This window comes from Fukomys damarensis, unplaced genomic scaffold (genome assembly GCF_012274545.1).
Source record: "Fukomys damarensis isolate Sample0158 unplaced genomic scaffold, DMR_v1.0_HiC HiC_scaffold_11, whole genome shotgun sequence".
NCBI classification, from domain to species: domain Eukaryota; kingdom Metazoa; phylum Chordata; class Mammalia; order Rodentia; family Bathyergidae; genus Fukomys; species Fukomys damarensis.
Window position 1 is genome coordinate 11,904,857 of NW_022900923.1, and position 12,906 is coordinate 11,917,762.

Here is a 12,906-nt window from a genome sequence, read left to right on the forward strand (position 1 = left end):
AAAAAAAAAAAAAAAAAAAGTGTCTTACATCAAGTTACAGACCTAGTAAGTGGCAAGACTGGAACCTGATCCTTCAGTTCTAAGTCCAGTCCTTCCTCCTCCTGTACCACACTGTCAGGGGTGCACATCAGAACGTGTCCAGACTTAGGACTCGTCCAGAGTCAAGCAGGAAGTTTTGGGAAGACTAAAGTTTAAGCACAGGCCTTAGATCAGATAATTCTGTGGTGCTCCTAGGAGATCTTTCATCAGGCAGCTGTCAGGGTCCATGCTTGGGCTTATCTTTGGTATTGAAAACAAGAAATACTAAGGTGATTATTATAAGGTGAACTTGTGAGCCTCATAAGAAGGGCATAAAGACGGCAGAGAATAGGCCTGGGCACCAGGGGTATAGAGGACAGTCAGAGGGCCAGCAGAAGGGCTGATGATGGTCTGTACCGTCAGCCCAGGGTGTATTACCCTGTAGACCCATGCTGGGATATCTGGTTTGTTAGGCTTGTCTTTGCAGCTGAGGGTCTCTTCCTCGTTTGCTTTCTCTTCTCCTCTCTTGTCCTCTCCCTCCCCACCTCTCCTTTCCTCCTTCTTCCCTCTCAGCCCTCTTCCCTTTTTCTGGTGCTGGAGATAGAACCCAGGGCCTCACACATGTGAGGCAAAAGCTATAGCACTAGGGTGTGAGCCGGCTCCTTCAGGAGCTCTGCTCGCAATGGCAAGGACTCAGCCTCACATGAAGAGCAGAAGAGATTCAAATAGTCTCTGACTTCTCTCCCCACTGTCCTCTGAGTTGGATTCTAGCCTGGATTTAATGACTCGTTTGCATGTCTGTCTGCTGCATTAAATTGTAAGGACAATACAGGGCTTTATTCCGAGTAACAGAAGCATTTAATCAACACATGTTGAACTAAACTAAATGAACTAGGCCTGGCTCTGCCTCGGTGTGACTTCAGGCAAGCTCTTGCATGTCACCAAGGCTGAGGGCCTTCGTTTTTCAAACAGGGATAAAAATGCCTGTCCACTGACCTCACAAGGCTGCCGTGTGTCATGAGGACCAAGAAAGGTGTTGTATGCAGGAGCAGCATTAACAGTTTTGGTCCCATATGAACATAAAGGATTAATCTAGTTGCAAGGTAACCCTGGGTTGAGAACATCATTCACTTGGGAAACTTCCTCTGCCTTCTTTTTCTGCCAAATCTCTCACACACCAGACCTTGAGTAAGAATTTTCTGTCTAGCTGATCTGCCTAATAATTACTAACCAGACCAGAAAAGGAGGAAAGCTCTCAGAGAGCTGCAAACTGCTAAATGTATTTCTGTAAGTTGGGAAAAAAATGTTGACTGAAGTACAAAGAAAAGGATTTGTGTACCTTTGGGAAAGTGTAGTCTCTTCCTGGTGACTATGGGCAAATTTCATTTAGCAGTGAGGAACAGATGACTGGGCTGGCATTCAATAAAAATTAGCATTAGGGGATCTTATTTTGAAGACTCCTTTAGGCATCGTCATTTTTCTCATCTAAAATTGTCCTTGTTATGGGCTCACCCAACCCCTGGACACCACCAGAGCAACAGATGCAGGGCTCTGATCCTTCCCCAAAGGCTTTTTTGCAGATAGGGTTGCTGTATCCCAGGACTAAATCAAAATGTTGAGTGCTTCCCATAAAAACCCACATGCCAGTTCTGTCTCGCCCCTCCGGTGCCCGGGCCAGATGAGCCTCTGTTTTCTGCTTTTGAAAGGCCAGACATCGAGAGGGATGGAAATGTACCTAGCCGGGGAGAAAGCCAAGGCAGTAGAAAGCCCTGAGCCCCTTGGGGCAGAGGAGAATCCCTAAGAGGAGGGAAACAAGTCTCACAGCTCAAAAAGTGTTCCAACACGGACCCATTTCTCCCATTCAGTTTCTTCTTTGCACTTATGCTGAGATTGCATTTGATTCCCCTCCCTCCCCTTTCCCAACAATGAATATATTTTTAGTTCCAGGTGACTCATGTGGTACTGATGTAGTTACAAAGACAACTGCAAAAGTCCCTGTGGGCAGGAGGGTGGGTGTTCAGATATGGCTGCTACGATATGGTAAGTGTCACATTGGCAGTGGGAGCAGGGAGTGATAGGAATAAAGAAGAAAATGGCATGGAAGCAAGGCCTTAAAGGACCAGTAGAGTTCTGCCAGATCCAGAGGTGGATGGGGGATTTAAGGCAGAGAAATTTTCTTTGTAAAGACCTAGGAGTCCGTAGGTCAGGGTGGGCAATGGAGCGGCACGGTGTGCTCTGGGCGTATAGAGAGGGAAGGAGGGATGCGGAAGCTGCACGGGTAGACTGCAGACCAGTGGTCTAGGGTCTTGCCTGCCACGGAAGGAGCTGGACTATGTTTGGTGGGCATGGGGAAGGGAGACTTTTCACTCTGGGGTAGGTACACATTCCCTTGCGTTTGCAGCAGTCTGCAAAAGTGATTTCAAATTACCATGATATTTAGGAGCTGGTTGATTTTACAATGGTAGTTTGAAATCAGTCACACTAGGCCCATTTATACGACAAAAAGTGGCAAAGATCACAAAGCCAGTTTTTTCAGATCTGGTTGTTAAACATTTACCAGCACAACTTAGGAGTGTAGGTACATGTGTGTGGGCACGCACGCATGTTATACATTGCTAAAAACAGTCACCAAGATGAGGCCCAGACCCAGCCAGAGAAAGGCCTACCAGGCAGAAGCCCCCCAGCTCTTGGCACACTCACCAGTCTCAGATTCTTCATTGCTTGGGGAAACATGCCTTGATGTAACTGCAGTTTGCCAACTTTCATTACTTGCACACCTCGGACGGGGTGGCTCCCTGGGAAAAAAATCCTGGAAGAATCAAAAAGGCAAACAGTGTCAGCAGGTCTCACCTTTGCAGTCAGTATTGCATCAGGAGACTACGAAAGTGGCAGCAAACACTGGCTGTGAATGTGAATAAGCTACTGACAGAAAATTAGCTTTGCAATGCAGGAAAATGCTATACCTACGGGAATTAGCACACTGCTAGTCTTCAGCTCCCCAGATTCCTTCTACATTAGGAAAAAAAAATAATAACAGGACTGCAATGCTTCTTTAATACATACCAGAGAGAAGAAACACAAGTTTGGACTTCTGCATTTCTATCTGGGGAAAGAGCGCATTACATTTATGGTATTAACCCTGCCTTCACCCTCTTCCATGAAGCTTAAGCATTAGCAGAGGCCTGGAACAGAAGACTGCCTCTCAGCACATATTAGCAGAATAAATGAATGAAAGTTTCACGATGCCCCAAGTAGATACTACCACACCTTGGCCTTTAATTGTGAAAGCCTTTATGGAATGATAGGTACAGAGCTTACCACGGCCCCCCTTTCTGATAGTTTCAGTGTACTTATTTTATCATCTTGGTGGATTACAATGATTTTGCTGAGGGCACTCTGAGTTTTCTGTGACATCCTGTATGCAGAAAGAACTCAATACACACTTATCTCTTTGACGTCTAACATAACAAAAGGTGTTGCATTGAACCAAAGAATGAGAACTTAGGGCTATGTTTCAGCCCCCACGAAGAGCTACCTTAATTCAACTCATCAACAAAAATGTACTATACTGAGGTCACCAGTTTGGCCTCTTTTACCATCCCACACTCTCAGGAATACTGAACTCCTGCTATATATGGAGGGTTGTATCTGGGGTTAGAGGAAATATCACACTGTATATAACTAAGCTTTTCCCTCAAGGCCCATAATCCCATCAGACAGAAGGCAAACATTCACATGAGAGTTAAAACAATATTACATGACGGAACATGATTCAGTGCCCAAATCAGGCCAACCTCAGTATATGTTAGATGTTCAGTTTAAGTTTAAATTGAGCTGAGAAGCTGATGCAGGAGTTTATTAAAAGAGAGGTGACTGATGGTTGGCTGGTCTAGGGAAGGCTTTCTGGAGGAAGAAAACAAGATTCAGAAAGGCATGGCTGGGTGGGCAGAAAGGAAGTAAGGCATACTCTTCTCTGGAGAGGATAGGGCCGGCTGCTCCACATCAATAAGCTAATCCTAGGAGCCACTGCGTATACAGGGCTTGCACTGTGATAGGCTCTGCTCTAACTGTTCTTATCTATGAGCCCCTGGGGCCCACTTTAAGCCCTCCTGTTTAAGAGGTGAGGTAGACTGGCCATGAGAAGCAGGTATGTTCTCTGACAAGTGTGTGCATATCTGCAACCATTCCTCTTCCTTCAGCCTTGACTCCCCCTGCACCGAAATGCGATACAGAAACTTTATTCATTCATGTTCTTAACAAAGTGAAAAAGCAGTACCTGGGAGGTACGTATGAAATCAATAGAAGGCTGGCCCTGCCTTTTTCTAAAGAACTGAGAAGGAGGAGGAAGGGAAATCAACAAAGGAGACACCTGGGTCCTACATTTTTCTTCATCTCTTGAGTATGCTAAGAGGTCAATCACTTCACCTCTCACCCCTTCCAGAATGAACATCATTATCTACTTGTGTGCAAAAGATTTTAAGATCCCCAGACAAAAGACTTAAGTGCAGGATGCCATTATCAGAAGGTAATTGCCCTGCACACTTTCCTTGAAAAGCACACCTGGATTTGGGATTTTTTTTTTATTGCTATGAATGTGGCATAATTAAATTTAAAGGCCAAAAAGTAATTTTATACTAATAATCTCTCCACTAAAGGGTGTGTGTCAAGTCAGTTAGCTAAAGGAAAGAAAACCATTGGTCTTATGGTGGTAGAGAGAGTGGTGCATAATTATGCTGTGACAGGTACCTGCCTCGGTCACTGAAAGATTTTTTAAAATGAAGTACAGTTTTACAAGGAGAGGTTGAGGAGGAAGTGTGTGCATGGTTTGGGGGGCCCACATAAACATTCCAGGGGCATTCCCACATACACATTCCCACTCTGGCACAGTGCTGGCTGAAGCCTGCTTAGTTCAGGCAGCCTCTAGCTGACATGTAGGATGAATCATAATCACTTGCCGAACTAGCACCTCAAGGGACACTGGTGAAGCTGCCCACCAAGGACACAGGCTTCAGCAACTTCACCATGTGTGACAGTGATGAGGATGGAGTCTTCAACCGCAGAACTATAAAAATCAAGGCCAAGCTGAGCATCTCAACAACAAATCAGGTGTGTCTGAGGACTAAAGCAGGAATCCTGGGGAGAAGGGTGGGGAAGGTACACTGTGCAATGCTAGGTTCTGGGCCCGGTTCTCTGAGGACTCTGGAGATGTTCATGGTAAACCCCTGCCCCTGGTGAACACAGTTAAGCTGCAGAAATGAGGCAAATGAAATCAAGATACAGAGAAGACTGAGATCCATCAGCGCATGGCACAGACTTTGGGTTCTTGGGAAGCAGCAGAGACCACAGTGATTGGAGGAACAGCAGACTTGAGCTGGTTTGGACCAGGGTAGATGATGAGATCCTGGGCCAAGCATGCAGGGCATTGGAAGGGATGGGGCTGGTACAGGAGGCTGAACAGAGAGGGCAACAAGCCCTCTGGACTGTCCAGGGCAGGGTGGAGAGGGACGCCTGGCTATGCAGAGCACCACGCAGTGAGGAGGCTCGGCCTTGCCCTGCAGGGAGGTGCTGCTCAGAGAACTGAGAATATTTCATCAGAACTAGACACGAAGTTATATAAAAAAGGTTATAGAACTGATTCAACAGGAACTGAGGACTTGCTGGGGTATAGTGGAGTCAGAAATGGCTATAAGATTCAGAAAAATAACCATCTCCACAAAAACATACAAGGAAATTGTATAATAACTACATCGTTTGACAAAGCATTTGGCTTCTTTTCATAGATATGATGCTAGCACACTCATGCCCTAGAATGCTGGCCCTGAATGGAAAAGCTGCCTTTGGTGCTTTCACAGTGAGTAAGTTCAAAGAAGGGAACGAGTTTAAACAAGCAGAGAAGAGAAGAAGAGTGCACACCAGCTTTAACTCGAACCCACAAGCACCGAAATCTTGCTGGCTCAGTCTATGGGAGGCCGAGAGTCAGAGAACTGGAATGTCTTAGGTTGAAAGGACACAGAGAAGCAAAGGTCTCGCTGAGGTTTTTCTGTACGATTCCATTACCAGTCACGCTGCTTCATCAGAGGTAGCAGCTTTGGCATTTATTTACATGGCAGCAAAAAAGCATTTATTTTTCAGAACTGTTTTAAAAAATCTGATGCAAAACACATCCTTGAATCGTAAAAGAGAGCTTAACTGCTTGTAGCTAATAAATATGTATTGATGACAGACCTAGAGAAACCGTAATTTTGCAATTTCCAAAGAAATAAGTGAGCCAGGGAAAAGGTATCACTAGATAAAGCCCCTAGATTAAAAAATGATGGAGATGTTTACAGTGGAGGGATTAGGTTGGTCTAATCTTAGCATCACTAAAGAGAGACAATCAGATATTAAGTGCCATCCCACATGATGCAATAGGAATTATTTTGCATTACTTATAAAACAACCCTGCCAAACCAAAGAAAACCAAAGCAAACCAAGCCAAATCCAATAAGTCAAAGTGGAATTTAAGCCCATAAAGTTAAAATTACATTTCACAGGAAAAATAACGGATAAGAGCAATAAGTAACATGGATATGGGGATTCAATAGGACATTGGCTTAGGATCCTCTCTAGTCATGAAAAGAAAAGGTGGGAGCAATCTAGATTTAAAAAGACTGAAGAGGTATGACAAACATTTGTAATACCTGGATATCTTAACTCAAACAGAACTATATCAGGACATTTCTGAGATAAACAAGGAAATATGAGCATGAAACGGAATCATGAGTATAAGAAAGCATCCACAGTTTTCAGAGATACAAACTGAAGCACACAAGGACAACATAATATAGTGTCTGAGATCTAATTTAAACATCTCCAGCAGAGTTTCTGTTGCCAGCAATGGTGGATTAATATGCTTCCAACCAACTCCTGCTAAGAATGAGAAGACAGATTAAGTATTTTTTAAAATCTGTCTGAAGGTATCGCAGAGCCACTGAGGCAGCAGAGTCTTAAAGAGTCACAATCATGAAAGCTCAGGAAAGAGAGCATTATATCCATTGCCACTTTTTCCTTGATGGACAGAAAGGAGAAACAGGCCAACTAGCAGACCAAAGGCTTTGGCAGCAGCATAGAAAAGGAAGACATGGAAACTGGAGTTTAAGGCTCAAAAAGGATGAGAAGGAGCTTTGGGAAACATGTCTGCCTTTTATTTGTGATCTCCAAAGGACTACAATCTAGGAATAGTTTGGTAAACCAGAAACAGACCAACCATTACCAAAAAATAATCAATTTCAAACTCTAATAGAATTAAAGTCATATGTTTCTACTTTGACTGCCAGAAGCAAAAATAAATCTTTCTGAAGGAGATAACATCATCCTGAACCTCAAATTATATCTTTAATTTTTCATCTTATTTTAAAAAAATTTTTAAATAAAATTTTCTATACTCTCTTCTATATGCAGAAAAATCATTACTAGGCATACAAGAAGACAAAAACTGAAAACCAAGACAAACAATGAAACAGATCTAAAGATACGGAAATACTAAGCCTCTCATATACTGACCTTAAAATAACCATAATAAATATGTGTGAAGACTTAGGAGAAATCAGAAATTATATTGTAAAAACAATGGAAATTCAAGAATTGAAAAAAATAGAAAACTGAAATTAATATACTCATTAGTTTAACACCAGATTACCAACTGTGAATTAATGAACTGGAAAGCTGTTTCAATGAATATACACATCATACAACATGAAGCAACAATGAATGGAAAACAACAGGGTCATGGATGTCGTGCCCGTTAAGTAGAAAGTCATATGAGAGAAGGAAGAGAGTGGGGCAGAAGCAATATACAAAATCATATGGCTGGGCATTGTCAAAGCTAATACACGATAGTCAATCAGAGGTTCAAAACAGAACTGCATAAGGACAATTCAGGGAAGAAAAAAGATGGGAAAATGAGGGTTACATGGTGATTACAGAAGCTGAATGACAGATGCATCTCATGTGAAGATTCGTTATATTATTCTCTTTTTGTTTATGTTTCTAAATTTTTCATAGAGAAAATAACAGGGCATTGTATTTTACTTTTCTACCATTAGTAGAGATGGACTCTTTCCTTTTAGAGGCTTTGTTCTCTGCACCCAGCTTCACTGACAGTAGGCTGATGACAACGTTGGGTTGAATGTTCTGACTGGAAGTTAACTGGCCAGGGCCTTTTGAGTACTAGTGTCCTAGTGAAGTATCACATGTAAGTTTGTAGAAGAATGATCTTTAAAATCGAATTATACCTTTTCAGAAATGTCTATGTGCTTTATAATTATATGACTTAACTTGGTGGTAAGTAGTTATTAAAAGTCTGTCTACAAAGAAGGAAGAAAGAGAAATAGACTGATAAATAAGTGCCTCCAGTTTCAGAAGGTTTTAAATTTTTACTCAATTCTCACTCAGCCTTGTGTAGAAGCAAAATCACATGCATGGTGAGTGCTATACGATGGCCTTCTGAAGTAGTCTTCAGAACATCAGGGAGACACTGACTCGATGGCTGGAATGACAGCAGAAGCACAGGGGCTTACACTCAACATAAGAGGTTTTGCTTCAGGTCTTAAATCAAATGTAGGAATTCAGCATCAAATACCATGGGCAACTAGGACAAGGAAGCATGAAAAGGCAGACAGAATCATCTGGTGCTCCCTGGGCTCTGTTAATTTAAAGCAGCTGAAGTATGGAAGCTATTTATGCTTTTGTGGTAGGACAGCTTTGTTTGTACTATAATACATTTCTGTTGTTAGTTTTGTTTTTTTGTTTTTTAATATCCTAATAGGAAACAAAAACAAAGACAACAAATACAGGCCATGCTGTCCAAGAAACTATCTCAAAACAAAGACTAGTTCTTGCCATGACCTTAATTAACCGGCACAGTTAGTCTGCAGATGTGCCGTTCCCAGGTGTGGGATGAATCATAGCTTCTACATCACCTCTGCTCCCTGGCTCTGATGGTAACAGGAAGGTTGGGACCACGTATTCAGACTTGTTTCTGTAAGGAGATGTGGGTTCCAGCCCAGACTGAACCCTCAGTTCCTGCTTCTCTCACAGTATGTACTACTGACCTCGCATCACTAAAAAAGGTGGATTCATACACCTGAGCATAAGAAAAACATGTACAGGGTCACACATTATAACTGGACTTGACAATATTAAAATGAAAATTTCTTGGTTTTTCTTTCACCCTACCAAATGAGTAAGCAGGATCACGTCAATCCATAAAAATCACATTTAACTTATCTTAAAAATTTCCACCAAGTAGGCCTTCTATTCAAGAGGTAGGTCTTATTCTCAGAAGTTTCCCAGTTAAGAGTTATTTGTGTATGAGCTATTGTTAAAGAGAATCTCTAACATTAAGAAAAAAAATTAAGAACAAAAATGCATTTTGTTTATTGTAAATGTCCGTGTAACCCAGGCCCAGGAGCACATAGAGTGGGCTGAGAAGTAGAGTGGTATAATACATAAATGAGAACGAAGGACACTGGAGATCAAGGAATGAGACACGGCTCTTCTTAGGAGCTGAGTGTCCATTTCACATCACCATTAACTAGGTTAAAAAAGAGTGATGAGAGAGCATTTGGAAAAGTGTACAACTATATTCAACCAAGACTGATAGTAGTAAGTTTTCAGAGCTAGAAAACACATGGTAATTAGTTGCAAGATACGAAAACTCACCTAACTTTGTTTCAAAGTTTAAAAAAAGAAAGGAAGAAAGCCCAATATCAAGATGGTTATTTTCCAGCAGCCTCAAACCCTCCTTGGGTCTCCTTTATGTTTCTATGCTTCTTTTCAATACCAGTTGAATGTGCAGCAACACAAAGGAGAGCCTGGCTGGGGCTGCAGGGGTGGAGAGGGTTCTGCGTATGTGGCCTCCATCAGGGATAAGGTTTCTGTTGCAATAGGGTCAGCCAATTCTGAACCCAAACTCTGGGTTTTGATCCTTCTTTTAAAAATGAACCAGTTCAACTACTCATATTTGTAACTTCCAAATTAAGTGTGTTTTACTTTTCTCCTTTAATGTAGAGTTGTACATAAAGGTCCTCGTCCCCTTGTGAAATCTGCCTCACGAGCCGCTTAGCCCACTAACAGCCTGGCGGGAGAGGGAGGCAGTGGGAAGACCTGGTCAGAGCCTTGCAGGCGGGCAGGATGGTTTCCATTTTACATAAACAGCTGCCTAGCTGTGACAATACTGTCCTTCAGGCTTTTGTCTGTTTCATATCTTGTAGCACCATTTTTAGGATGTGAAGTAGTTCACGATATTCTGAAGCATTTAAAAAGGTCAGCAAACTATAACTAAATCAAACAGTAACTGTAACTTAGTTAAGTCCTTGAGAAAAAAGGTAATGAGATTTGTGTTACAATATTTGCATTTGTCGTCTGAAGTCTATTCATCCTTATATAGGCGATACAAGTTCCTAATGTATGTACTAAAGCCCCTAAATACCCGAAAACAGAGAGCCACATCATTCTGAGATGATTTCCTAAGAAGCAACTTGTGGATAGAATTTTAAAATTTATTTGAAGATATTCATTTTAATTTATGAAAACTGGCTTGCATTCAATTTCTAGTTCATTCTTATCCTTAAACAATGTCAGATGCTAAATAGAGTATTTCAAAAAGCAGTAACATGCTGCCAAGAGAGTAAGGGATCAGGAACCTATACGGAACAAGCAGAGTGGTGTAACTACTGGTATGTTGGTGTCTCTGTGAGGCCTAGAGGAAAGAAGAGCAAGCCCAGTGTCGACCAACACCAGGGGATCTAATCCGAACGATTCCCTCTTAGCGTCTATCCTGGATGGCACCTAAGAGATGACGGCAGATTACAGAAGGAGAAGAATTACAATGGAAAGAGTCCCAAGTACAGCTAAGAGGAGGCTGCAACAATGGAAGCTGGAAGACAGTGGGACAATATCTTCAGCATGCCAGGGAAAAAGAATTCCTAGTCAAGAATTCTCTATCTGGAAAGACATCTTTCCAGAGATAGCTAAAGGGTTCAGGCTTTCTTTGTGAGACAATGAAAATGCTCTAAACATGACTGTGGTGGTGCTATCTGCCACAGTTTAGACCTGGAGTATCCCGTAAATGCCCTTTGGGTTAAAGGCTTGGTCCCCAGCTTGGTGTTATTGGGGGATGGTGGACCTTCAAGAGTTGAGGCCTAGTGGGAATCGTTAGATCACTGAATGTTGTGTCACTGAAGGAGACTAGGGACCTGGTCTCTTCCTCCTCTCCTTAGTATCTGAGTCCTGAGACAAGTAATTTTGTTCTACCATGCACTTGTGCCCCTACCAGAGGCCTAAAAGTAACGAGGTCAAATGACTACAGACTGGAATTTCTAAAAGTATAAGGCAAAATAAACCTCTCTTTATAAGTTGATTATCTCAGGTATTTTATTATAGTAACAGAAAATTTAACAATGATGGTTGTACGTATCTTTAAGCTGAAAACTGTGGAAGTATATACTTTAAGTGAGTAAACTGTATAATATATAAATAATACTTCAATAAAACTTTTAAAAAGGATGAATATGAAACACACACACCCTTAGATGAAGAAAAACTGGAATTTGTCATCAGTAGATCTTCACAAAAGGGACTTATAAAATTCTGGGTAGAAGGAAAGTGATCCCAGATGTAAGATCTAAGATACAAAAGAGTGAAGACAAAGAGAATGCTTCATGTGGACAAGGCTATGAATACTGACAAATAAAAAATCATTTTGTGGGTTACAAGTATGCTGCAAATTAAAATATACAGAATCACAGCACATATGTCAGCAGGGGAGAAAACAGGACTTAAGTGCTTTAAGATCCTTCTATGTCCACAAAGAACTGGAGCAGTTTTATGCATCTTTTTATAATGTTTTAAACAGTTTATTCATGACATATATTCTTTGCCATTATGACAATGAAAAAGTCTTTAAAATTTATTAAATGTTTTGTTTTAATTTCTGGGTATAAAGCCTACATATAAGAAATATGTTAATTCAGAGACTTATTGATCTCAAAGGTTGAATGTTAAATCAATTAAAAAGGAAACATTATGGTTTTTTAAAATATGAATACCTCTTCCTTGTTTGGTAGTAAAAAATGAAAGTTGTAAGATTAAAAACAAGTAAAAGTTCCACACATTTTAAACAAAAGATAAATATATATTTTAGCATCAAAAAGCTTACCTAGCTATGTATGTCTGTATCTACATTGGTTTCTTACAACACTATATGTATGTGCTGCTTTTGATATATATATTTCAGTAGTGTTAATAGCACATGTATTAAAATTAATTGCTAGTGATGTCAAATACTCAAGAATCCATAAATCCTAGGTAAATCTTAGGAGGGGTTCCAGGGCACAGGTGTTGCTAAGTACTGTATTATGGTGCCGGGAAGCAGAGATATTCTCTGTAGTGATTTTCAAAGAAAAACACAGTCTATTGGGGCAGATTATCTGATACTGCTCAGATGCAGAATATGAGAATGTGATTCTATAGCAGGAGTGGTGGTGAACCATGGTTTGCAGGCAAAATTGATCAAATCCCTGCAAAGCATTTTTAAAAATAAAGTTTTACTGGGAGACAGCCATGTCTGCTTGTTTGCATATGGTCTACTGTTGCTGTCTTTCTACAATAGAAGAACTAAGTGACTGTGGCTTGTAAAGCCTTGAATGTTTATTGCACACTCTTTACAAAGTTGCTGATACTTGGCCTACAGTGAAGGAGTTTGTAGAACAAGAAAGATTCCTTGTAATAAATATTCTGTAATAGACAACTATGAATATGTCTTGGAAGTGTGGCTATCTAGTTGTCTCTGTCACTAATAAGAATAATGACAGTTTAAATAATAGCAGTTGTTATGGTTAGGGCCCT

At 41.0% G+C, this 12,906-nt stretch overlaps 1 protein-coding gene across 5 annotated transcripts in view; it reads right to left on the bottom strand.

The window, feature by feature from the left end:
* Window positions 1-12,906, bottom strand: part of Smyd3 (SET and MYND domain containing 3) — a 690,610-nt gene that overhangs the window by 13,255 nt on the left and 664,449 nt on the right. For all 5 annotated transcript variants that reach the window (XM_010642624.2, XM_010642628.2, XM_010642626.2 and 2 more), the window contains one exon: window positions 2,719-2,827. In XM_010642624.2, the coding sequence (XP_010640926.1) occupies window positions 2,719-2,827 (109 nt within the window). The remainder of the gene's footprint in view (window positions 1-2,718; window positions 2,828-12,906) is intronic.